This window comes from Pocillopora verrucosa, chromosome 7 (genome assembly GCF_036669915.1).
Source record: "Pocillopora verrucosa isolate sample1 chromosome 7, ASM3666991v2, whole genome shotgun sequence".
NCBI lineage: Eukaryota > Metazoa > Cnidaria > Anthozoa > Scleractinia > Pocilloporidae > Pocillopora > Pocillopora verrucosa.
This window is the reverse complement of record NC_089318.1, coordinates 23939443-23964474: the sequence shown is the minus strand read 5'-3', so window position 1 is coordinate 23964474 and position 25032 is coordinate 23939443. Positions and strand designations below refer to the sequence as shown.

The 25032-nt window shown below is 37.9% G+C and overlaps 3 protein-coding genes across 3 annotated transcripts; all 3 read left to right on the top strand.

Annotated features, from left to right (window-relative positions):
- Positions 1-630: 630 nt before the first annotated feature.
- Positions 631-13483, top strand: LOC131792003 (sodium channel protein 1 brain). Its single transcript, XM_066169647.1, has 21 exons — positions 631-818; positions 937-1065; positions 1414-1508; positions 1791-1985; positions 2435-2495; positions 2714-2858; positions 3445-3579; positions 4175-4681; positions 4765-4953; positions 5578-5919; positions 6293-6491; positions 6977-7263; positions 8122-8295; positions 8773-8883; positions 9260-9523; positions 9705-9758; positions 10231-10368; positions 10838-10951; positions 11133-11276; positions 11534-11660; positions 12106-13483. The coding sequence occupies exons 2-21, from the start codon at positions 968-970 to the stop codon at positions 13374-13376; spliced, it is 4650 nt and encodes a 1549-aa protein (XP_066025744.1). The 5' UTR covers positions 631-818; positions 937-967; the 3' UTR covers positions 13377-13483.
- A 600-nt stretch (positions 13484-14083) lies between these two features.
- On the top strand, positions 14084-15445 carry LOC131792031 (transmembrane protein 145-like). Its single transcript, XM_059109392.2, has one exon. It carries the CDS (start codon positions 14111-14113, stop codon positions 15443-15445), a length of 1335 nt encoding a protein of 444 aa, XP_058965375.1. The 5' UTR covers positions 14084-14110.
- Positions 15446-20416: 4971 nt separating this feature from the next.
- Positions 20417-25010, top strand: LOC131792137 (retinol dehydrogenase 12-like). Its single transcript, XM_059109509.2, has 4 exons — positions 20417-20509; positions 21406-21534; positions 22191-22739; positions 23012-25010. The coding sequence occupies exons 1-4, from the start codon at positions 20428-20430 to the stop codon at positions 23323-23325; spliced, it is 1074 nt and encodes a 357-aa protein (XP_058965492.2). The 5' UTR covers positions 20417-20427; the 3' UTR covers positions 23326-25010.
- The last annotated feature ends 22 nt before the right edge of the window (positions 25011-25032 follow it).

Below are 25032 nucleotides of genomic sequence, written 5' to 3'. Positions count from 1 at the left end.
ATAAAAGATAGCATCTTTTTACGAGTCGCCAGAAAAACCGCTGAGCGTCTGCTTGATGGCGACAAAATTCTTAAGTTATTTTCACTTGAAAAATTCGATTTATTGCAAGTCTCGTTGCCGGCGAAATTTTGGATTTAAGCGAGTTGAAATACCTTCCGATAAATAAGTCGTCTAGAAGTTTCACCCGTTTGCCCACAGGAATAAAACTTATGAAACCCTAACTAAAAAATAAACTGTTGTTAATCTTATGTTTTATTTTTCAGACGTTTATTGTAATTACGAGTCGCTTTGGAACACCCCATGTCCACAGACTTAACAAAGCCAAGTCCATGTACATATTTGGTCAAAATCATCCTGTGAGGAAGTTTTCACTGTACATAACTACAAATCAGTATCCTTTTTTATTTTAACAGATGCGAAGACTTTGACTCGATCTACATTATACTTTGTAGTTCTCTTCCGGTGCCTTTCAAGAGGACCGTGTACTCATTTCGCGATCATCTTCCGGTTATCGAACCTCAGGCTATCAATTAATGCGTTTTTTTTTGTGCGATTCTTATGTGATATAAAACTACTGAGCATAAACCTTTTCAAGCTTGGAAATAATCTGCCAATAGAGCTTTATACCTGCGGGTATTTAGCAACAGAAGAAGCATGTAACCACGGTTATATACTTCTACTGTCAGTTGATGTTACCGCCGAAGACTTGCTGCAATGATTTCCTTAACACTTCTCTGATATTTTGAATTTTTTGTCCTTTTGACTATTTTAGTAAACTGTGTTTTTCTAGCACTGACAAATCCACCGGAGGAGCCTGAGTAAGTATTATTTTTCAACAATCTTCTTTGGGTATATCTGATTACTTTGAGATTCTCCCAGCGAGGATTGTTGCATATTTTTTGATTGTTAACGGCTCGTCTCTTCTTTTTTCACTAGATATGTTTTTGCAGCTATTTATACCATTGAAATGATTTTGAAAATAATTTCTAAAGGATTTGCGCTTCATAAATATGCTTACTTACGAGACCCTTGGAATTGGTTAGATTTTGTGGTTGTGATTTTAGGGTAAGTAGCTTCAATTATCTCGACGGTGGCTCTGTTCATTATTATTCATCATTTTAGTTTCTGAGTAATTAACGACTGCTTTGGTTTTGGTTTCTTGCGCTCCTTGATTGGTCTAGAAATTTGCACACCGGAATCAGAAGTTGTAATTACGAGCTCATTCGGGTTTTCTGTTTTCAAGGAGTTTCCATGGTATCAGTTAAGACCCGACTGAATAACGTTTATAGTTGTTATGGTTTGTCGTTGATCCTTCTTTGCTTTGGTACTACGAAACTTGGCCAAACTTAGTCGAACATAGCTCATATAACATAAAATTAATGTTAACTATTTGAGATCCTTATCTTTCTTTAGGTATGTAACACTCGCTCCTGGCGTGCTGGCAAATCTGTCAGGGATTAGGACGTTTCGCGTTTTTAGAGCCTTGCGGACAATTTCAGCCGTGAAAGGTACGATGTATATAAGTTTTAAATGAACCAGGAGTTGATGAAGAGAAATGTGCCTCAATAAATGTTGTAAAGCAAACGTTCTGACCGCCCTATAGCTTGTTTTAAAGTTGCTGTTTTAAAAGGCGAAGCTGAGGAAAAACTTAAGTCGTATACACAAGCATGGGCAGCCAATGTTTTTTTTTTAATATTCAAGGAAGTTACGGAGGTTGCTGACAAAGGCTTTGCTTAAATTCTCTAGCAGATGTCTTAGTCTCTAACAATTCATACTTTTCATATTTGCAGGGCTAAAAATGATGGTAAACACCCTCCTGGTTTCAATGAAGATGCTATGGGATGTACTCATTCTCACTATGTTCTTCATTTGCATTTACGCACTTGTCGGAATGCAAGTGTTTGTGGGTGTACTAAGAAATAAATGCGCGGAGCCTGTGCCAGAAAATCTTCAAATTTCGTACAAGGATTACGCATCCAACTCAAGTGAGTACGTCATGTAGTTATAACTTAATGTCGCATACAGGATAAATAAGGTCAATCAGTAATCATAAAACAAACTGAACTATATAACTAATTGGTTATTTATTTATATGAAACAAATCAAGAGAGGATCCTCGTTTAAACAAATAGATTCCATGTTACCATGCGTCTGTTCTGTAACAGTAGATCGCAGAAAATGTCAAAAGGTAGTAAGTACGGCATTGGCACGCTTGGCTGCGCCTCGGGTGTTACGATTTTGTTCCCACCACAGCTTGACTTTATCAGTGATTTATTATGGGACAAACGCACTACACACGGAAATCGCTTGCAAGAACAGAAGTTAGACTTTGTCTTGTTAAACGAAATGGTTTGTATAAGTTATTAAGCTCATATCTTAACAAATCCTTGTTCAAATAAAATCCTTTGGTCACATTTACATGTTGCGCCCGTAGATGTGTGGATACTTGATCCCGATGGACAGCCTATCGTTTGCGGAAATATTTCTGGTGCGATGTAAGTGAATATATTCTTCATTTCATATGATTTGAAACGAGCTGATCGTCCTGTCAAATTTTTGGGGGAATCAAAGAGAGATACGAAGCAGTGACATAGTGTGCTAAATGATATGGGAACCAAACTCAAGAAGTGTCTTGTCCCTAATATACAATGCATATAAATATGTCAACTCCTGGAGAGAAAAATTATATGTCTTCACTACTTTTCTCCGACAGGCACTGCGCGGCCAATCAGAGCTGTCTTTCTCACGCAGGCGCAAATCCAAACTATGGATACACCAGCTTTGATCACTTCGGCTGGGCTATTATGACGTCATTTCAACTTGTTACCTTAGACTTCTGGGAAAATGTGTACAATAATGTGAGTGATAAAAGTTTCTGAAATCTTACGACACACTGCGTAACAAATAATTCACGTCAGTTAGTTGCATGAGAAAGTCAGTCAACCTGATTGGCAGACAGTCGGAGAGTCCTTGTGATAGACAAACTCAGTGGCAAACAGACACTTGGAAAGAAGCCGAGCAGTTAATCAATCAAGCTGGTTAAAAGACAGTCAGACGATCAGACAATTATTCAGACTATCAGCGTTCTAAGCCACACAATTCAATTAATTACTTCGAAACTGGCAGACAGAGAGTTGGTCAAACACTTAGCCCGCGTGGCTGGCAGACATTCGAAAATTCGTATTTTTATTATGAAAGAAAGTCAGACAGACGGACAAAATTTTACGTACAATTTAAACTGCATTTTTATCTTTTCAATGAATATTATCTAACATTAATGCAACTAAGTACGATAACTAAATGAAAATATTAAAAACAATAATAGTGATAATGATAATCGCAATAACGAAGTGTTTCCTTCTTTCATTCTGTTGCATTTGTTTGGTTTGTTATACTCAAGTCACGAGTGGTATTAACAGCTGAACATTTCTGTCTTTTCATCAGATCCTATTTGCCATGGGTCCCTGGTCTTTAATTTATTTCCTAAGCATTGTGTTGTTTGGCCGATTTTATCTCATCAATCTTGTTCTTGCTGTGGTGGCTGCATCTTATGAAAATGAAGTGCAAAACTCTCGACAGGTAAGTCATAAAATTTTCCGGCGAAACAGTGAAATCTGGTGTTTTAATGCAATCAGCGAAACCAGGAGCATTTGACCGACTGGCAAATTTAGGTGCGAAGTTGGACCAAAACAAATTTTTAGAAAACGTTTTCTGGTCTCTCCTCAAATGGATCAAATACCATATCTTACTCGACGCTTGCCGATGAGGATTAGGCCTCAAACTTCTGTTCTCTATTAGCAAGTGGCTCTGCGTTTTTATTAGAGAAAAAAACTGTTTGAATATATAATTTCACATTTAGGCAAAACCACCAGCATCATTTCTTCTGATTGGTTAGGTAATAAATCTCCGCTTGTTCTTAAGCCACAATACAGGGTAATTTAGATGCTTCTAAGTTATATGCTTCCTGCTAAACTCAAAACACGAATCAACCATATGAGTATTCGTACGATTTAGTTCCGTAGTTCCATAGCCCTGAATATAAGTTTGTCTATGAGACACAACAATTAGTTTTCAAACGGGAAGCAGACGGACAGAAATTATTTTTTTCGTATGGTGCTGGGCAGTGACGTCATGCTCATCCTCCTAAGTAACATTCTGTTCTCTTATTTCTCAGGATAATGACAGCTTACGTCTCCAGCAGAAACAACAAGGCTCTTCTTTCTCACTGCGCAGCCGTAGAAGTATTATGAGTCTCGTGTACGGAGAACAAGATGTGGTCCTGGACGAGTCAATTCACCGAGCCATGTTCGATGTGGCAGCTTATGATAAAACTCATGACTCGTTGGCTCTGACGCAGGCAGAATCTGCATCAGTTTTCCAAATAAATCAAAGTGAAAGAGACTCAAAGCAAACAAAAGTTATGAATAAAACTGCAGAGAATAACAATTCCGGTGAGAGTCATGTTAAACCTCTTAAAAAGTGCTGCTCTTGCTGCGGAGCTGGAATCTTGTTGAAGTGTGGTTTCGGGAGACCGTTCCGGAAACACGTAAAGCGGATCGTGGAACATAAAATGTTTGAGGCTGGTATCATCATCATTATTCTGATCAACACGCTGTTTATGTCCCTACAATATCATGGAATGAACGAGGATTTGGCATTAGCAGTTGATATTGTTAATCTGGTGAGTATGCAAGCAGTCCAACTTTAAAAGCGCGAACATTCTTAAGAATGTAGATGTTAAACTGAGGGATTCTTGTCTCACAGGTTTGCACCTTCATATTTTTGATGGAGATGATTCTGAAGTTGATCGCTCTCAAGCCAAGTGGTTACATCAAAAGCCGGTGGAATATTTTTGATGGAGTTGTTGTTATAATTAGTCTCATAGATACGGTATTAACTTTGTCAAACCTCATCGACAACACAGGAACAAGTGTTCTAAGGTCTTTCAGATTGGTAAGTACCGGCTCAAAAAATGAAAATTTGAACAGTTAGGGGGTTTTTCTTATGATTCTATTGACTCACGACACAACTGGATGTTGTCATTTAGTCAAGTCGGAAATTTTATCCCGGTTCGCGCGCTGAGATTCCAGACCGCTCGGTTAACTAATAATTTGAGACCCAGATCAAAACCAAAGTATGAAATTTTTGAAATTTTTTAAAAGCGGAGAGTGGTGAAGTGAGGTCTCAAAAAGTGAACCAAGTCCGTTTGTTTTGATCATACAAGGAAGCATTCAGCCTTGGACTTAACCTTGATACACTCTCCTTCTTAAAAAGGGCAAGAAATAAAATTCTCGTTCCTTGATGTTACGCAGTCGAATAAGCTCTAGGAAACAGATTGTTAGGCTCAATAACATTTTTTTAAAATCCATATTTAAGTTTGGAGGCTTAAATTTAAAGTAGTTTGTCAAAAGAAGCAAAATATATCAGTTTCCTTCAGCTGATAATGTTTACTTGAGAATCGCGTCCAACAGGATAAAGCAAAACTTTTTTTTTTCGTAGCGCGCGTTTGCCTCACAATATTTAAATCTTTCTGAAACCAATAAATAAGAGTGTTTTTCTTTATCTTGAATCTTGTAGGTCCGCATTCTAAAGCTCGCTAAATCCTGGAGTACGATGTCCAGTCTTTTAGCCACCATAGGTCAAAGTCTGGGAGCTCTTGCCAATCTGTCCGTCATATTAGCCATCATCATTTATATCTTCGCTGTGGTCGGAATGCAGTTATTTGGTTCATCTTACACAGCGGATAAATTCGATGGTGAAGTCCCTCGGTGGAGATTTACAGATTTCTGGCATTCGTTTCTGTTAATATTTCGGATTATTTGCGGGGAGTGGATTGAGCCTCTATGGGACTGCATGAGAGCTGCAGGACCCGCTTCTATCATACTCTTCATACCAGCTTTTCTTTTAGGACACTTTATTGTGAGTAAATTAATTACGGCAAGGTCACATGTCTCCATGCGCAATGAAAGAAAGGACATGTTATCATGTAAACGGAAATGAAATACGGGAATCCGATCTTTTGCGGTTAAGGTGTTCAAAAATCGTTATCCGAGGGTATTTTACAGACAATTCTAAACATGGACATTTTAAAACTGCTAAATGCTGTGAGGTCGAACTTCCCAATGCGTTTTACCCTTTGATGATGTATCGATGAAATTCAGAACCTTTTTTTCTGACACATTAATTCTCCTAGAAGCTCTGTTTTGTTCTCACACTCTAAAAGGTCGTGTTATTCTTTCCATAAGTTTGACAAATTGCTTTTTAAGATCGATAACAGTGCATTTTATTTCAGATCCTTAATCTTTTCTTGGCACTGCTACTGAGTTCGTTTGCTGGCCAAGCCTCGCTGTCTTCCGCTCGAGGAAACAAAAAGAACCGTATCTTAGGTCGGCTGAGGAAAGTTGTAATTGCATCCAACTTTATAAAAAGGATGAAATCCAAGGTGTGGCCCGCTCCGAACAAAGACACACAAACAGATGAGGTGATAGAAAGTAAGTGAACTTAAACAACCAAACTATTACACTACTCCTCACATGAACTCAATTTATAATGAAGAAAGAATGTGCTTTGTCTCTTTATTCGACAACCGAACCTAAAACCGACCATCTTTTTTGTTCTGTTACTCTCAAGACGCTTTCAACATTGTTGATTTTATAAGTATGCGGAACGTTCATCACATATGTACATTTTCCATGGCCTGCTTCATCAACGAACTCACTGTAGTTCAGTTGGTAAAACGTCCCAACGCGAAATTCGGGGGTCTAAGACTTGATTTTTCGTCGAGGACTCAGATGTATTGACTAGCTATTGCTTTTAATGATTTAAGGAACAGGGAGTTGATTGCGATAGATAAAAAGTGCTGACGAATTTTGCATGGGAGTAAAACTGTGTTCCGACGAAGGGTTTCTGCTCAGAACGTCAGCCTTTCAAAATTTGGTTTCATTTTATATTTACACCAAAAAAATTTGTCTTTTAGTCGGTAACGGCCATGCAGAAGCAATTAGTCCAGCATCGAGGAAAGCTTCTTGTGTGACAAGCCCGAATGATCCGCCATCAAGACGAGTGTGTTGTTGTTCGCTGAACATTCGGGAATACGAAGTCGACAGCTGTTTTCCGACGATACACGGCTGCTGCACGAAGTTTGATGAGACAACTTGTCACGTGATTTGGATCTGGATTCGTTACAAGGTGAAATGCTTTGTGGAACACAAGTACTTTGAATGGTTCATAGTGTTTCTGATTGCAGCGAGCAGTATTGCATTGGTAAGTGAAATTTTTCTTATGCGAAACATAGAAACACTTACTTCTTTACTAAATAGCGATCAGATAATGTTAAAACAACAAATGGTTTAAAATTATGAACAAGTGATGATATATTAATAAACTCACAATGAGATTGGGAACACAAAAACAGTGTTTACGATATACTGCCTAGTGCGCACGAATGACTATGGATCGCCGCTGGTACAATTTGATCAAAGCAAGCGACAAAGGAATTTGACGGAACAAAAAGGAGTGAGGAAAAACCAAGCCATTTCTGTAAACACAATTAACTAAAAAAAAAACCACCCCCTTCCTATGCTTAAATATTTAGTGTGTTAGATTCCTAGTAAAGACAAGTAGATAAAAAACAACCGCAGCTGTCTCCGACAAGATGTTTAGACATTCCTTTCTTCCTCAGTGAAAATATCGATTCCATACATAATTCCCTTTATAATATTTCTTTAGGACATAGGACATAGGACATAGCTTTTGGTATGTTTTCTAGTTGTGTGGGTGTATGTGTGTGGCGGGGGGAGTGGGGGGGGAAGGAGGGATGGGATGGGGACAGGGAATGGTAGGTAGAGAAAAATAGGGGAGCTATCGTTATGATTCGGTTTTCAGATAAAAGAAATCGAACAATCAGTCCAAAAATTGCTCTTAAAGTGTCATAAACGTTTTTGTTTAAGGTCTGTGGCATAAAAGGCATTTTTTGTAACCGATATATCGATGTAACCGATATTTTCAAATTTCGTCTTCGAACTATAGTTCGAAGACGAAATTTGAATTAGAAAGACGAACCTTAAAGCCAATTACGTACCAAAGTTTTTCAATAATTATTGGTAAACATTTCTTTCGTAGGCTTTTGAGGATGTGCACTTAGACAGCAGACCGATATTAAAGGAAGTGTTGAGGGTCTTAAATATCTTCTTTGCTGTTGTGTTTGTGCTTGAATTTATCCTCAAACTCATCGGTCTCGGCTTCACCACATATTTCTCAAGTGCCTGGAACTGGCTTGACGTCGCGATTATTGTGGTAAGTAAATTTACCTTATGATGAAAATTTCCAGGTGTAAAAACTGCGCTCAAAGGCAAATTCTAGGTCGAATCTATATTAGATCTTGCCATTTTTAATCTCTTGTTTCCGAGGTTAGAGGATCTAAATTTCATTCAGTAGTTTCTTTCCAGCCCATCTCGTTCACTATTGCTCCGCTCTGTTTATCGAGAAAAGCTTTTCCTTTTAATAGGGCTGCTCTATGACACATTTAAATAAAATTTATATTTGTTTTGTCATCGAAAGAGTTATCCAGCTCCCCCGGGCTATTTTGCTTAAGAAAGTTATACAGTATAGACTTCATCTCAGCTTTTGACGATCACCAAGTGGGTATCCATTTTGACTGATTTGCAGCAGAGCAAAAAACAATCTCCTGCCCTCTCACGTCATTCTCATTCCTTCCTCATTTATGTGATTAAATTTCCTTAATTTAACTTATCCGCTTAACTTTTCTTATAGGTTTCTCTTATAGCTCTGTTTGGTAACGAGGAGGTCATGTCTATTCGGTCTTTGAGGACGTTAAGAGCTCTGCGACCACTAAGGGCGATCTCAAGATTTGAAAGAATGAGGGTGAGTTATCTTATGTTTATACAATGTTTTTATTCAAACAAGTTTTACAATAACACGTTGGCCTTTTAATCTTAGTTCGAGCCTAGAAAAGAGGTTCATTTTCAGAAGAGATCGCTCATTATTTCCCTTTTCCTGGGAAATTTTTTTTTCGAATGTTCTCGTCGATCGACAGATCTGGAATGTGTGAGCTAACCTTCCTGATGATCTCACTTGACCTTCTTGCTAATACTCTAATCCATGCGACAGTACAATGTCTTCAGTTCAAGAAAAAGACTAATGTATGATCTAAATTTGGTGTGCGTGTCGCAAAAATTAGAGGGAAACAGTTATCCCCATTTTGTTCATGTTACCAGCACGTATATATTTCGATTCTCAGGTGGTCATCAGCTCTCTGTTTCACGCCATACCTGGGATTGCCAACGTTCTGCTGGTGTGCTTGGTATTCTGGCTGATATTCAGCATCATGGGAGTCAATCTTTTTGGCGGGAAATTCTACAAGTGTGTTGACGCGCGCGGCGTCAAATATGACGCTTCTGTTGTGCCAAATAAGACCGTATGCCTTCAGAGGGGAGACCGCTGGATTAACTCTAATGTCAACTTTGATAATTCTGGAAACGGATTCTTAGTCCTTCTTCAAGTAGTAAGCTGAATATTTTTTGTAAAATCGTTTAAAAAAAGGATTTATTTGGTTGTATTTCTATGCGTTTTTCGGATTATTTCATTAATTGTGTGATGGTCTCTTGTGACGCGTGAATTTAGGTCGCTAAGACAGTTAGCCACGTCAGTTATAATTCTTGTAATTGTTCGTATCATATTTTCAGGCTACTTTTGAAGGATGGATGGAGATAATGGAGGACGCTATTGATGCCACTAAAGTAAGAAACATCGACTCTGTCTTGCCTCTGCTGGTTTACATCGACAGAATTAAACAGCACGCCACGTGATTTCCTTTAAGTTATGACCGCATTCATTCAGTTTAAGAACAGCGTAATCAGACTGAAACAAGGCCGTAATCATATGTGCTTGCAAACCTTGTAAATTAACCGCTCCACCTACCGATATATTATCTCCTTGTTTTACAAGTTTTATTTTTCCATTGAAATGATACATTCGCCCTTTTAACATAGCATGGACATGTTTTTCTTCACTTTAAGTGTCAATGCAGAAAACCGATAAGTGAGAATTGAAAAAATCATTAGATAGGGAGTATCATTTTGACAAGTCCGTAAATTCTCTTAAATTATATACTTGGAAATGCTCAGCAGTTGGAAAGGAGAATTGGGAATCTGATCTTAAGACTGACTTAAATCAAAGGGTTACTGGGTTATTATTATTTATCGTTTGTAGGTAGATCAACAACCCGTGAGGGAAAACAACATGGCGGCGTACTTGTATTTCATCGTTTTCATCATCTCTGGATCTTTTTTCATCTTAAATCTCTTCATCGGTGTCATTATTGACAACTTCAATCATCTCAAGCAACAGGTTAGTTAACTTCTATCTTATCAATGTACAAACCCTGCCTGAGTGTTCTTCTCTTCCGGGATAAGAGAAGACCAGTAAAATAAGTTAACTTAACTCAAGCTTCATTTTTATGATTTGTATATTATTAGACTATACATGTCATTTAGCCGACTTGCTAAGATCCTAGACACTGAGAGAGAAAGGTCTTGTAAAAGATTTGATTTTTTTTCACGCTCTACCGACAATACGCGACAAAACTGTTTTGAATAGGACCTTTGATGCATTAAACAACGTGAATGTTTTCTCCACGCTATAAACTGTTGCAGTGCAAAATGTCCCCATGTGCCCGCGTTCAAGAAAATAAACAGGCCACAAGAAAAGAAAACTCTCAGACATCGCAAGGTTTTTGTAACTGACTCTAAATGCTGAGCTGCCCTTACTATGCTTTCCATCAAGGTGAGAAACATATTTTTGATTTTGTTTTCCACAGATGGAGGTTTGTGGCTCTGTCCATATCTTTCTTACACCAAACCAGAGAAGCTGGATGAACGCGATAAAAAATGCTGCAGCTATAAAACCAAAGAAGAAAGTTGAAAGACCACAGGTAACGACAGAGAAAAGTTGGAACTTCTGCTGTTTGACTCAATACTTAACATTACATCTTCCTTGTCTGTGTTTATGTCGTAAAATGTGAAGGAAGGGGGGGGGAGGGTAACCCGCGATGGAGTAGCATCCCATCCAGTGACGAGAACCACTGATTCCTGTCAACAATTATGTTTTTGCAGAATCGCTATCAAGCAATGGTGTTTGATATGGTGGAAAATCGTAAGTTTGAGATCTTTATCATCCTGGTGATTACAGTGAACATGATAGTTATGATGGTGCAACATTATGGCCAGCCCCCACAAGTCACACGGGTGCTCGATATCCTTTGTCAAAAATAATCCTTATTTACTTTATCACTTATGAGTATTTTGCGACAAGGAGAACAGAGGCTGCACACTTTCAATGAAACACACTAATCGACCAATTAGCGTGCGAGAGGTTTCTTACTTATAGCTAGAAAAACCTGGCGGAATTTTTTTATAGCATGCAACTAATTATAAGTTAGTGAATCATATTTCTTAGCTGTAAATATACGATATTTTCCTTAATAAGAGACTGCCATGTGCGTCCATCACATATCTTCAATATCATTTTCACCTGTATTTTCATCATTGAGGCCCTGTTGCGAATCATTGCCCTACGATGGGGATATTTCCTACAGCGCTGGAATGTGTTTGACTTCGTCATTGTTTTACTCTCCATAGTGGGTAAGTAAATTATTGGTAACCTTTGATTTTTTTCAGTTACAGCACAGCTGCTCTCGGTCTCGTCATTCCGAGAAACTTTCATGATAAATTAAAAAAAACTGCACAGATTTGTGTGACTGGGGGTATGGGCTTCTACCGATATTCGCTCAACGCGGTCTTTAAATAGGAATAATTTAATAACTTCGTCTCTCCGATACTTTCAGCCTCAGTTATCTCAAACCCTTTGTAACTCGTGTCCGAAAATCTTTTTCGCGATCAGGATTATTCTCTCTTCTAGAGATTATAAAAAATTTATAAGCTCTTGCTCTCTTATAATATTATAGATTTTGTTAGCTGATTTGGAAAAAAGATATGTCCTTGTCGGTGTGCGCAGATTTTTTACGTCCCACTTTCGACCCGGAGTGGCACTATCTCATTTATTCCTTCATTTGTCTTTATGATTCAGGTATAATAGTGGAGAGCTTAAACAAAACAGGAATCATCATAACACCCAATTTACTGCGCGTTGTTCGCGTATTCCGAGTTGGAAGACTACTACGCTTCTTTGAGAAAGCCAAAGGGATTCGACGATTAATGTTTTCACTGGTTGTTTCCTTGCCAGCTCTCTTCAATGTGGGTGCCATACTTTTTCTTATTGTGTTTATCTACGCCATTATTGGGATGTCATTCTTCGCGCATGTCAAGAAGACAGGAGCGTTAAATGAAGTGGTTAATTTTGAAACCTTTTTAAACTCGATGTTGTTGATTTTTCGTCTGATGACAGCAGCGGGCTGGAACGATGTTTTAGAGCCCTTAATGATAAAACCGCCCGACTGTGATCCAAATTATAAAGGACTTTCCAACGGAAACTGCGGAAATGGTTGGATTGCTGTTTGCTATTTTTCCAGCTTTATCGTAATTATTTTCCTAGTTCTTATTAACATGTATGTGGCGGTTGTATTGGAAAATTACAACAATGTCATGGAGCAGGAAAAGATAGGAATTACCGGAGAGGATGTAGACTTGTTTTATCAGCACTGGAAATTGTATGACCCCGATGGCACCCAGTATATTTATTACAAGGATCTTTCAGACTTTCTGCACACCTTAGGAGGAAACTTGAAGATTAAGAAGCCAAACAAGGCCGCATGCGCATTGCTGAACATACCGCTGTACGAAGACGACAAGATTTTCTGTCTGCACTTGTTGCAAGTTTTGGTAAAGAGAGTTGTAGCCGGATACGAAGATAGCAACTCCGAGGAGTTTAACATGGTCATGAAACGAATGGAAGAAAGATTTAAAACTAATTTTCCTGCTTCTAATGAGAACCGTCCAACCATCACGACAATGGACAAAAAGCGACAGATTGCGGCTGCGAGGGTCATAACACGTGCTATCAGAAGATATCGAGAGAGGAAACGGAGAGAAGCTTTCAGACTAAGTCTTGGTGAGACAAAAAGTTCAGTAGATGTGGGAATGATCCCGCACTTAGGGGAAACAAAAAGCCGTGTAGCCGCCTTAGTTTTAACTGAAAAGAGACTGAGTGATTCTCTCCCCGACTTATGCAAAAGTTCTCGCCAGGCAGGCAGAGAAAACTACAAAGTAACTATAACAAGGACGCCTTCATTCGACAGAGCCGTTTTCAACAGAGAGGAGGTCTTGAGACAAGAAGCACTTGTTAATGCTCCGCTAAAGAACGAAAAAGTATCGGAACAACCTAAAAGTTACGAAAAGTGAATACTGACCATCCTGAAACCACTTCAAATTTGATAACTGTTTTTTAATTTAACTGCGTTTGATTTAAATATATCACAAGTTTTGTAAAGAATATTAAAGATGAAACTTCTTTCAAAGAAAACAATCGACAGCGTTACTTAACGTATCGGCTTAACTTTCTTTTCGAATGCGTTCATTTTTTCTGTTCCAGTGAAGCGTAAATAACTAGAATGAATGTTTTTCTATTTTGATGATGTATCTCAAAGGAGAGATTCAAAGGGGTCGTTGATTGGTTGTTTCTCGTTTTTGAACTTTCGCATGCATTTGACCGACCAATATCAGATATAGTGTATGAAACTCTGAACAGCTATGTCATCGGTAGACTGATGTAGCGAGCTGTCCATTTTTTATTATTTTTTTTTTCTAAACGCATATTATTATACAGTTGAAAGAAATACAAAACGCTCAGGCCGCGCTGGAGTGAGAACAGAGAACAGAGAACCTCAGACCCTTCTAGCTGAGGTGGGGGCTCCCCGGACAACTTTTTTTTATAGATTTCTATTGGTCAACCAATACAACAAACTTCATGTTTTTTACCAATCAGAGCACGCGTAGTATCCCAATTGTTCTGTACTTGCGGAATGATTTGATGTCATAAAGGGTTACGAAGCAATGCATCGTGACGCAAGAATTGAATCAAGAGCAGGAAATTCTATAGTCGCCAAACTTTCAGTTGAAAGTAAGCTTCCTCGGTAATGCGACAATCTACCTTCCCATGCATTCTCTTGTTCTTGATGTTATGCTGTACATCTGGCAAATATTTATCTGGAAATATCAAAAATGGACAAAGTTGGGTGTTCGTCTCTGAATTTTCCTTCGTTGATGATCAAGGAAAGCTGGAATACAAAGTGGAATATTCTGTAACAGGAGAATGTTGTCCGAGTTTGGCGTATTATTCTCACGACTCGTATAAAACCGTTTCAACCAATAATGACATGGACTGCCAATCTAAGCTTTCTCGTGCTCAGGGAATTGTTAAATTTCAAAGTACACCGACGAACGGCAGTTCAAACATCTCAGGAAATTATTCATCACAATGCTTCCATATCATCGACAAAAATCTTCAGAAATGCTCGGGTATTCTTCGTGTTTATTCACCAGACCAATGGTGGTTCTTTGCACTAAGTCACTGTAATAGTTCACAGGGATTGGACATTTCTTATGAATTTACTTTTACAAACAGTGACAACTGGGAGGAACATTTATCAGGTGAAGAAATGCATGGCGTTGAGAATCTAGCAGTGTCATTTGGATCCATACTTGTTTTATTTGGGATTGGTTTACTCTTTGCACGAAGGCTTCTTCAAGTGGGCAAACTACACAAGGCCTTCAAAGTGTTCATGGCATCATTAAGCTGTGAAGTAATCGCTCAGCTTCTTATTTGTATATACTACATACCTTATGTCCGAGGTGGAATACAAATTCCCTATTTAACAAATGCTGCAGAGCTACTCCATCTTACAAGCCAAGTCACTTTTATTCTGCTACTAATTTTGTTGGCACATGGGTGGACGATGACCAAAGCCCGCATCAGCAGAGATCTTGCTAAGTTTTGTTCGCTGCTCGCCTTTACCTACGGATGTCTGTTCGCGTACAAACAGGCATTTTCCGACCATCTGATTGCCCATTTTTTTCTCGAAGGTCTTGCAGATAAAGGGTATCAATTTCTACGGATAATTGCTTGGGTTTGCTTTGCATTTGGGCTATATTTGTCCTTCCGAAATCATTCTGATAAGAAAATATTCTACCTTTATTTTGGAGCTCTCTGTTCCGTGTGGTTTTTGTTTGAACCATTATCTACCTTAGCATTCTCTTTCCTTCTCAGCGGGCCAAGTTCAATGAAAATAATGCGACTTTTTCGCTCAACTTGGCTTGATATACTGGGGTTTGGCGGAATTTTGCGTCTTATGCTACCAAGTATGGTTGATGTGGTTTTCCCTCATCGTGTTCCTGTAAACGAAGTTGATACTGTACAAGTTCAAGATTGGAACAATTTTCAGCGAACAGAGCACTTAAATTATCATTTCTAAGCTAGACAAAGCGGGCAATAATACTTGTGTGTAACACACAATTTCGTAAAGCAAATTAATTAATCTCGCTGGAATATCTCAGGATATAACTGCAGCAAAGTGGAGCAATACTTCAACTGAGAACTTTCCTCAAAGTGATTTTTGCAGAACGTTTCTGCTAATAAAGTCTTAAACCGTGATAGTTGGACTGCACTCTCTTAAATTTTATTTCCAACTAAAATCTTTGAGCTCACGTGGGGTGAAAAGGTGTGCATTAATACAGTGATATAAATATGACGGTAACAGGCCAAGTTCTCTTTAGCACACAAAAAATAGAGCATGGTTTGTGTAGCCAATCAGAACACAGGATTCGCTTCGTTCATCTCCTCGTAGCTGTATAGACTATTTCGTTCCCAACCTCTCACGAACCAATTGCCTGTTTTCAATACTCTGTCGTGTGTGACACTTCAAAGCGCGCTCACTAACCGCCAGCTGTGTAGGTTACACATTTTATGGAAACGCTAATCCTCTATTGATTCATCAGTGCTTATCAAATACTTTACAAATGACCAATAACAAAATAAAATCTCTTATATACTCTCTCATCAATCTGATCTCTCTTTGTCGTTAAAATGATATCATTTCTTCGTATCCCCAATTCTCCAATCCACAACAGTGTTAGAAAAGAAATAAACGTCTTCATTCCTTTGTTTTAGATTTCATTTACTCCAAAAATATCTTATCTTTTAATTGGGATGCTTGCTCTGTTATTAGTTAATCACATGGACTGAAAGTGTTACAAAATACTTTATCGTCTTTGCTCGATGTCATGCCAAATTGGATCAAACAATTGCCTGTGTTAATTATATATTAATTTGTTTTTTCTTTAACAAAGAAATTTTCACCTGATTTAAACGAAAATATATACAAAAGATTTCAATAAAACAGAGATCAGAGATAATATAGCCATGAAACTGGAAAATCATACTTTGAGGGTAGCACGTTGAAACATATAACTTCTAATTGTGCTTACATTCAGCTAGTGGGAATCATGTTTTCTAATGAAAAAGAGCCGACATTTTGTGAATTATTTTATAAAATATTTAAAATTTGAGAATGAGTTGAAAATAAATTATAGGTGTTTTGTACTGATGCACCTGCAGAGCGTAATTCAAAATTCCTCAGTCAAATATTTATGCCCAAAATCCATGAAACGACGCTTTTTACCTACATAAGGATAGAACATGAATCATTTGAGCTGTAATGCTTTTTTTGTCATATTCATGAGATTTTCTTTTCAAAACTGTCGTGATGAGAATTGCAGCAGAGGAACGTGGAACAAGTTGTGAATTTGTTTCCTGATGTTTGACATATTCTTACAAATGAATATTCGTCCTTTTCAATAGTATTGAAATTTTTTGTTGCACCTGAACATAATTTTGCTTTTATTTCTACGAACGACTAAAGCAATTTAATACAATTAAACCACGCTTCCACTGCGACGCTTAGAAATAAGCTTACCGATCGTTAATCGTAGTTTACATATTCAATTTCATTGGAAAATTCCGACAGGAGATGGTTGGTTCACTTCAAGATATATGTATCTGCTACATGAAAACTTCCGAGTTGAGCCAGAACTATGCCATGGCTGTTGAACCAGGTTACATCGCAAGACTGATTTTTTTCACTCGAGTTGAAGAGTCACCTGTTGTATTTATTCATTCTCGATGCACGATTAAGGACGGAAATTTTCAGCGCGGAATCACTTGCGGATTTCACCTTTCTAGGAAAACTTTTTTGTTTGGTGTCTTCGAAGGTTGCATTTGCCAAGATCCCCGAAATTTAGTGCAATGGTGCAGCGAAATCAGCTCGAAAGGTAAGCGATATGAACGACGTACTCTTGCATTCTGAGTTAAGTGAGAAATAGAGGGCAAATCTGGTCTTAAATTTCACCCGCATTACATGCTTCAAAACGAACGATATGGGCAAAATTCCGTTCGGTTTACCTATTAGAATTGATTGCTTTTATCTATAAATATTTCGCGGAGGAAAAAAGTATCTGGTAAATTCTCAGTCAAGTGATTTTGTTATGCGTTTCAATTTTGTTTGGTCAACACTATTCCAAACGTTTTGGGGTTTAGTATCGTCGTTTGTGAATCACGTGGAACTTGTTCTGTTTCCATTACATATTACATATTATGCCTCAAATCCATTCGTGTTTCATATCACGAGAAGACATGGGACCTGGGACACGTACGGCTCTCAGCTGCAAATATCTCATTGCGATCTGTGTTTTGGAAAAGTAATTTCAAAGCATAATAAACAAACAGAATACCTCTTAGTTCGCGTGGGAAAAGTTTTAGGAAAGATTCCGTATTACCTCATACTGAAGCAAAGCATTGGTCCCCAAAGAAGATTTATGGTTTTTGCTATTGTTTCCATCTTCCAAGTAACAGCTGTCATGACAAAGTATGTTGTTATTTGAAAATCTTGCTCGGTTTACAATGTTAACACCAATCACCGCTTCTGAATGCTACGTCAAAAAATTACGGATAATTTTCACTTCTCCTAAATCTGCTCCTTATAGTCGCACCGAGGTAATTACCGAGTACCTAAGCAACACCAAAAGCTCTGACAAAAGTTACCTTATAGACCATGGTAAACAGAGTTAGTTACCTGGTATAATTTTTCCGCATAAGTCTCCGATGACATCATGTGTTTTATGTCACCTTTAGATATAGTTCAACATATCACTAAATACAAGCTGTTGGGCTCCTCGCACAGGGACACAATCCGCCATATCTGTAAACCGACAGGCTGGCCATCAAGACAAACAAGTTACCTTTATGGACATGTTGCCAGGTGGATAGTGAAATATCAACACTGGTTGACGATTGAACTGAATCAAGACTTCCTTAGAATTTCAAATGAAAAAATAGAACGTTTACCACAGCTTACCCTTCCGGGCTACATATGATTCGAGAATTTTTTTTAAGTCGTTTGATTCCGAACTTATTCAAACTCGAAAAGAGCAAAAAGTAGTTTTAATTTCCAAATAATTGATAGATAATTCTCACCGGTCCTTCATGCAAATGTTAAGCGATCTAGAGGTGGGTGGGAAGAACAGATCGGTTAATTAACTTTAAAAAAAATGTTGTTAATTGTCTTTGCTGGTCGAGATTGGCCATGTCTATGTTTGGCAGCGCATGTAACTCATTAGGATGAAGCGTCAGTGTGACAGTGTGATCGCATTTCGGGCAGGCAATGCCAACTTTCTGTTTGATCATGGATGTTTCAAACAGTCGATCGCAGGCTGTGAAAACCTGATTGCCATGGTCAACCTTGAAGATCATCGCCATAGTTTTTGGAGCGTGAGTCTTTCCATTGCTATAGGATTCAGTTTCCACGGAGCGTTGGAGACCAGCCTACCTCAAGGTGGTCTCAAGGTTATCTTTGGATCTCTTTCTCAGGCTTCCACGCTCACACTTTCCAAAAATAAAATGGTGGCAATAATAATAATAATAAAGCCTTTATTTAAAGAGGGTGGCACTTAATAGCCAAAGGCTAATAAACTTGTGGCCCTCAGGCAACGTACGCTTCCAAATGTATACTAGTTGGGTTTGCTACGAGGCCGTGCAAAAAAAAAATTTCTGTGTTGAGGCAAAAAAAAAAAAGAATAGTTTTTAATGTGCGTCAGCTGCTTTATAAAAATTGTGTTTTGCCTGTTCTTTGTTTCCTTTCCTAGGGGAGTTCAATTCAAACGACTAGCGAGCTGCCTTTTTGATTCAGTAGGACTAAAATGATTGTCTTTGTAATTTTCTTACTGTACAACCATCTTCACGCTTATTGTTTCTTTTTGTGCAAATTCAAGAAATTCGTTGGTAAATTTAAGCTCAAAGAAGTATTTGTTCTTTAAAATCCAACGGGTTACTTCTTGGTATAATCGTGCCTCTGTCCGCGATTGTTCAGATTGACAACTTGTCTCGATAACTTGTTGTATGTAGAACAAAATTTCTTTTACTTGGACTGAGTTCTTCCACGTTACACTCTCCAGTTGGTCCAGAGATACAACTGTTTGATACTCGCCAAATAAAAATTCCCTTTTTAAAGCGTGATAACCGCAAATCGCACCTGAGACCATGTTTCCATCTGATTTAGTGGGAATATCGCTTATGAGGATAATGTATCGTCTATGTTTCGAATTTATCCAGCACAAATCTCGAAGTACTTCATTTGGAAGGAAGAGAATTACTTCTGTTGAAAGTGTCGTTGCCTTCAATTGCTGAATGGTAAGATCGCTTAAACGTGCCACAGTCTTGTATTCAGAACCGTTGGTTGCCATGACTCAAGAAAACGCAATATGGTTGCACGACTAAATTTGAGTACAGAATCACCTCATATTCACGGTCCAAAGTGTAGTTGTAGGAATCAAACAACTACAATGCAAATTCCGTTCAAATCAAATTCCCATTTGGGCTCTAAGTTATCTTTACCCTGAAGAAAATGTACATATTCTTTACAAAAGCTCGCTTGAATTAATAATGAACAAGTAAACTGTGTTAGTTGATTAGATCAGAGTTATTGCGGTCAATTATCGACTAGTAGGAGCCAATGAATAATTTTTGTAAGGATCTAATCAATTGTACGCTTTTCACCATATGGGTAAATCTCTTGTACGTTAAATTACTTGAACCCACAAGTAACAAATGTTCCAGCCTGCAGAGCAGGCATAATTTTGGCGGGCGAGTGCTCGGTGAAAATTATAGCTGGTATCTTTGATTTTTACAGTAGAGGAAGGCTGGAGAGAGAAAGAAATTTGTACCAACTTAAAATCAAACAATGGCCACGCGAATAAACGATCGCGAGCTTCTTAAAATTAACTCGTCCTGATAAGACACCTTTACCTTAGCTTTGAGCCTTAGCCCGCGCAGATAGAGAGAGACCGGAGACTAATCTATTACCAGTCCGTTCTCGATCATTCCGGTGCTATCGCAGGAAACAAGATGGAGTGGTTGTTGGTTAGTGCTGTGGCTCTCGTTTTCTCTTGCTTTTTTGAGGTATCTTTTGGTGAAGAGACCACGAAAGGTTTGTCTGAATGTCTTTTGTTTACAAATGTACTCCAATTATTTCTGAAGTTCCTGCAAGTTTCCAGCTTTTAACAGCTGGAAACGGCGCGACGAGTTGCACAATTACTAGTGTTAGCTGTTTGGTCAGTTAGCGGAAAGTAGGAGACAGAAACATTTTGTTATGTTATGAGAGTTTATTTCTTTCAGATATATCGAGTGCCCATTAAAACTCGGTTATCTGAAGCTCATTTAGACGATTTTGGAAAGGGTTTTGTTATTATATTTGTCACGGTGGATTAAGTAGCTCTTAATTTTTCAAGAGTAAATAATACTCTTTTGGCCGGGTATGTGTTTCACTCTAATTAATACAGACAAATTCTCCTGTGAAAAATAACTTCTCAAAAAATGTTCGTTCATCTGGAGACATCTGAAAACGCCTACTCTGCAACTGAGCGTTTCGAAAATGCTAAATAATTGCACAATGTTTATTCTGGGGCAACTTTTTTTGCATCCACCCACCCCTGCTTAGTTCAAGGTTTAGCAATAATAACGCAAACATGGATGCAAGTGTATTTTATAAGGAAGAGTGAGCGAGTAAGAATTCTTTTGAACACAAAGTTTGTCTTTACTTTGATGCAAATTTTCCTTGGGGTTGAAAATTTTCCAATTTTGTATTTCATTGTCTCTTATTATTTTTAGAGATCTGGAACCAAGTAAGACCTGTATGATCAAAATTAATCTGGTTTTGAAATTTGAAAAATATGGAAAAAATTTGAGACATAATTTATATGTTTATTTCTCAAAATATGCTAAACCTCAAAAGGTTTTAGTGTTGTCTAATAAGTGTTTTGTTGAAGTGTTGTTAAAATTCATTTTTCCTATATTAATGTTTTTTTTTTTTTTTATCACATCAAGGAGACCCATTGATTTCCCAAAGTACTGCTACAAAACTGGTGGCTTTCACAGCAGTCACAGTTTGTCTGGTGGTACTTATTAAATGGCATTTTGGTGGAGGAGTGTGCAAGAGTAAGGCGAGATTAGATGGTAAGACTGCATTTTAGCAGAGATAATAAAGATTAGAACATACACTGTGCTGGTTTACAATTGACTCACCACTACCAGTTACAGTAAACTTGCCACTAAACTTGCCACTAAACTTGGTAAAGTAAGTTGTTGATGATCATTGTTCAAGGTTCTTTCTCTGGATTTCACTTTGTTTATCTGCACTTATAATTTTTCCAGCATTCAAACCAAAAAAAATAATAAAATAAAAGATGTAAGCTTTCACATGATGTAAGTTTAACATTTAACAGTTAACGTTCCATGCTTGAGACACTGGATATGGCATCTGAGTCAATTTGCCACTGGTAGCAAATTTGTCATAGTGGTACAGATACCACTGTGCTTAGTGTGAGAAATTTACATGGCCAACATGTCTGTGGTGTAGATGAAATTTATACAAGTTCAGACTTAAGCTAACAGTGGTTACTGATCCATGGAACTTGGCATGTAGAATCTTATTAGTTTATAGGTGTTGTAAAACAGTGATGTGTGAACATTCATTTGCCATGGTTTTTTGACAGCTTGGGTTCAGCTCAAGTTCATCCTATCTCTGTTATACCCTGATGAATATAAAATTAATCTTAATTTACATGATTGGAAGTTCTTTTTTTATGCTTTACCATTTTACTTTTTTTTAGGTAAGACTGTAATTGTAACAGGGGCAAACACTGGAATAGGAAAGGAGACTGCTTTGGATCTAGTTAAGAGGGGTGCTAAGGTCATTTTGGCTTGTCGAGATGAACAGAGAGCCACAGATGCAGCAAAGGACATTATTGCAGAGACTGGAAGTGATAAAGTCCATGTTAGAATTGTTGACCTGTCTTCCTTTGAATCTGTAAGAGCCTTTGCTAAGCTCATCAATGAAACAGAAGAAAGACTGGACATACTGGTAAACAATGCAGGACTTGGGGGAAATTACAGGTTGACTGAGGATGGATATGAAAGTGTATTCCAAGTAAACTATCTCAGCCATTTTCTTCTGACTCTACTTCTGTTGGACAAAATGAAGAAATCAGCACCAAGTCGCATTGTAAATGTCTCATCCCTGGCACATGAACAAAGGAATGCTGAACTCCAGCTTGAGGATTTTAAATTGTCCAAGGAAAAGTTCAATGGATTTCAACGTTATGCTCAATCTAAGTTGGCCCAGGTGGTTTTCACAAAGGAATTGAGTCGAAGACTGGAAGGTGAGTGACATGTTCTGGAGTACAGATCGCCAATCAAACCACAGAAATAAGTTGTTGTGATTACATGTGGGATTTTAATGATTTGTTAATAAACTTTTCCTTTTCTACAACTTGAAATTTACTTTGTGGAAATATATTATATTTCAATTAATGATAAAATGTGTAATCTCAAGAGGTACTGGCAGGTGTTACTGAGAGTAACAAGGATTTGATAGGTGTTTATTAGCTCTGGCAAATGGGCTCTTTTCAATTAGTTTTTTGCCTCCCTTTAGGAACTGGAGTGACAGTTTATGCTCTTCATCCTGGTGCTGTCACGTCAGACATTTGGCGATACTGGAAGGCTTTGAAGAAACCTTATATACGACCATTTGTAATGCTATTGATGTTTCTCTTCTTCAAAGACTGCAAGCAAGGAGCACAGACTAGCATCTACTGTTCTGTGGCAGAAGAGCTGGAGGGTGTCTCTGGCCTTTACTACAGCGATTGTAGAGTCAAAAAGGGTAACAAACTGGCTAAAGATCCTGGTTTGGCCAAGAAGTTGTGGGATGTTAGTGAGAGAATCACTGGAGAAAGCTGGAAAGATTAAACTTTAGTGAAACATTTTCTTAGTTAACTTAAGTTGTCTTTGTAGCTTTGTGGTATGATGTCGGTTAATTAAATTTTGTTTATCAAGACCTTACATTTAGGTAGAAAATGTGGCCTGTTTGTCCCACATTTGCCATAATGAAAATAATAGCATTTTTTTGTACACATGTTTATGTTTACTCCTTTTTAAGTCATATTCGTGAATTTTTTTTCCAAAACTGTCGTGATATGAATGGCAGCAGAGCAACATGGAACAAGCTGCGAATTTGTTCCCCAATGTTTGCCTTATTCTTACAAATTAATGTTTTTCCTTTTCAATAGTAACGAAATTTTTCGTTGTAGCTGAACATAATTTTGCTATTATTTCTACGAGCGACTGAAGCAATTAAACACAATTATAGCACGTTTCCATTGCGACGCTTAGCAATATGCTTACCGTTAATCGTACTTTACATATTCAATTTCTCTGAAAAATTCCGGCAGGAGATGGTTTGTTCACTTCAAGATATATGTATCTGCTACATCCAAAAACTTCCGAGTTGAGCCAAACTATGCAATGGCTGTTGAACCAGGTTACATCGCGGGACAGATTTTTATTTCTCGGGTTGAAGAGTCACCCGTTGTATTTATTCATTCTCGATACACGATTAAGGACGGAAATTTTCAGCGCGGAATCATTTGCGGATTTCACGTTGCAAGGAAAACGTATTTGTTAGGTGTATTCGAAGGTTGCATTTGCCAAGATTCTCGAAGTTTAGCACAATGGTCACCATTGCATTCTGAGGTAAATAAGAAACCGGGGGCAAATCTGGCCTTGAATTTCGCCTGCATTAGATTCTCCATAACGAACGATATGGGCAAAATTCCGTTCGGTTTATTTAGTTAGAAATGATTGCTTTTATCTCTAAATATTCCGCAGTGGAAAAAAGTATCAGGCAAATTCTTAATCAGGTGATTTTACGTCGTCTGTTTCAATTTTGTTTTGCCAACACGAGGCCAAACGTTTTTGGGTTTAGTATCGACGTTTGTGAATCACGTGGATTTTTTTCAGTTATAAAAACTAGTTCTGTTATCACTGCATTTTACATATTATGCCTCGAATCTAATCGTGTTTAACATCACGAAAGGACATGGGACCTGGGACATGGAACTCAGCTGCAAATATCTCATTGCCTCATTGCGATCTGTGTTTTAGAAAAGTAATTTCAAAGCAAAACAAATAGACAAAATTCCTCTTAGTTTGCGTGGGAAACGTTTGAAGAAAGATTCCGTATTATCCCATACTGTTCTGTAGCAAAGCATTGGTCCCCAAAGAAGATTTATTGTTTTCGCTATTGTTTCCATCTTCCAAGTAACAGCTGCTATGACAAAGTACGTTGTTATTTGAAAATCTTACTCGGTTTATAATGTTAACACTAATTCTGAATGCTAGTTCAAAGATGTCGCGGAGAATTTTCCTGGAAATCATTACTAATGCAAAGTTTTGTACCTTCCCTAACTTTTCACTTCTCCTAAATCTGCTCCTTATAGTTGCACCGAGGTAATTACTGAGTCCCTAAGCAGCAGCAAAAGTTGTGACGAAAGTTATCTTATAGGCCATGGTAAACAGAGTTAGTTACGTGGTATAATTTTTCCGCATAAGTCTCCGATGACATCGTGTATTTTGTTTTAAGCCTTTTGATGCCGAACTTATTCAAACTCAAAAAGA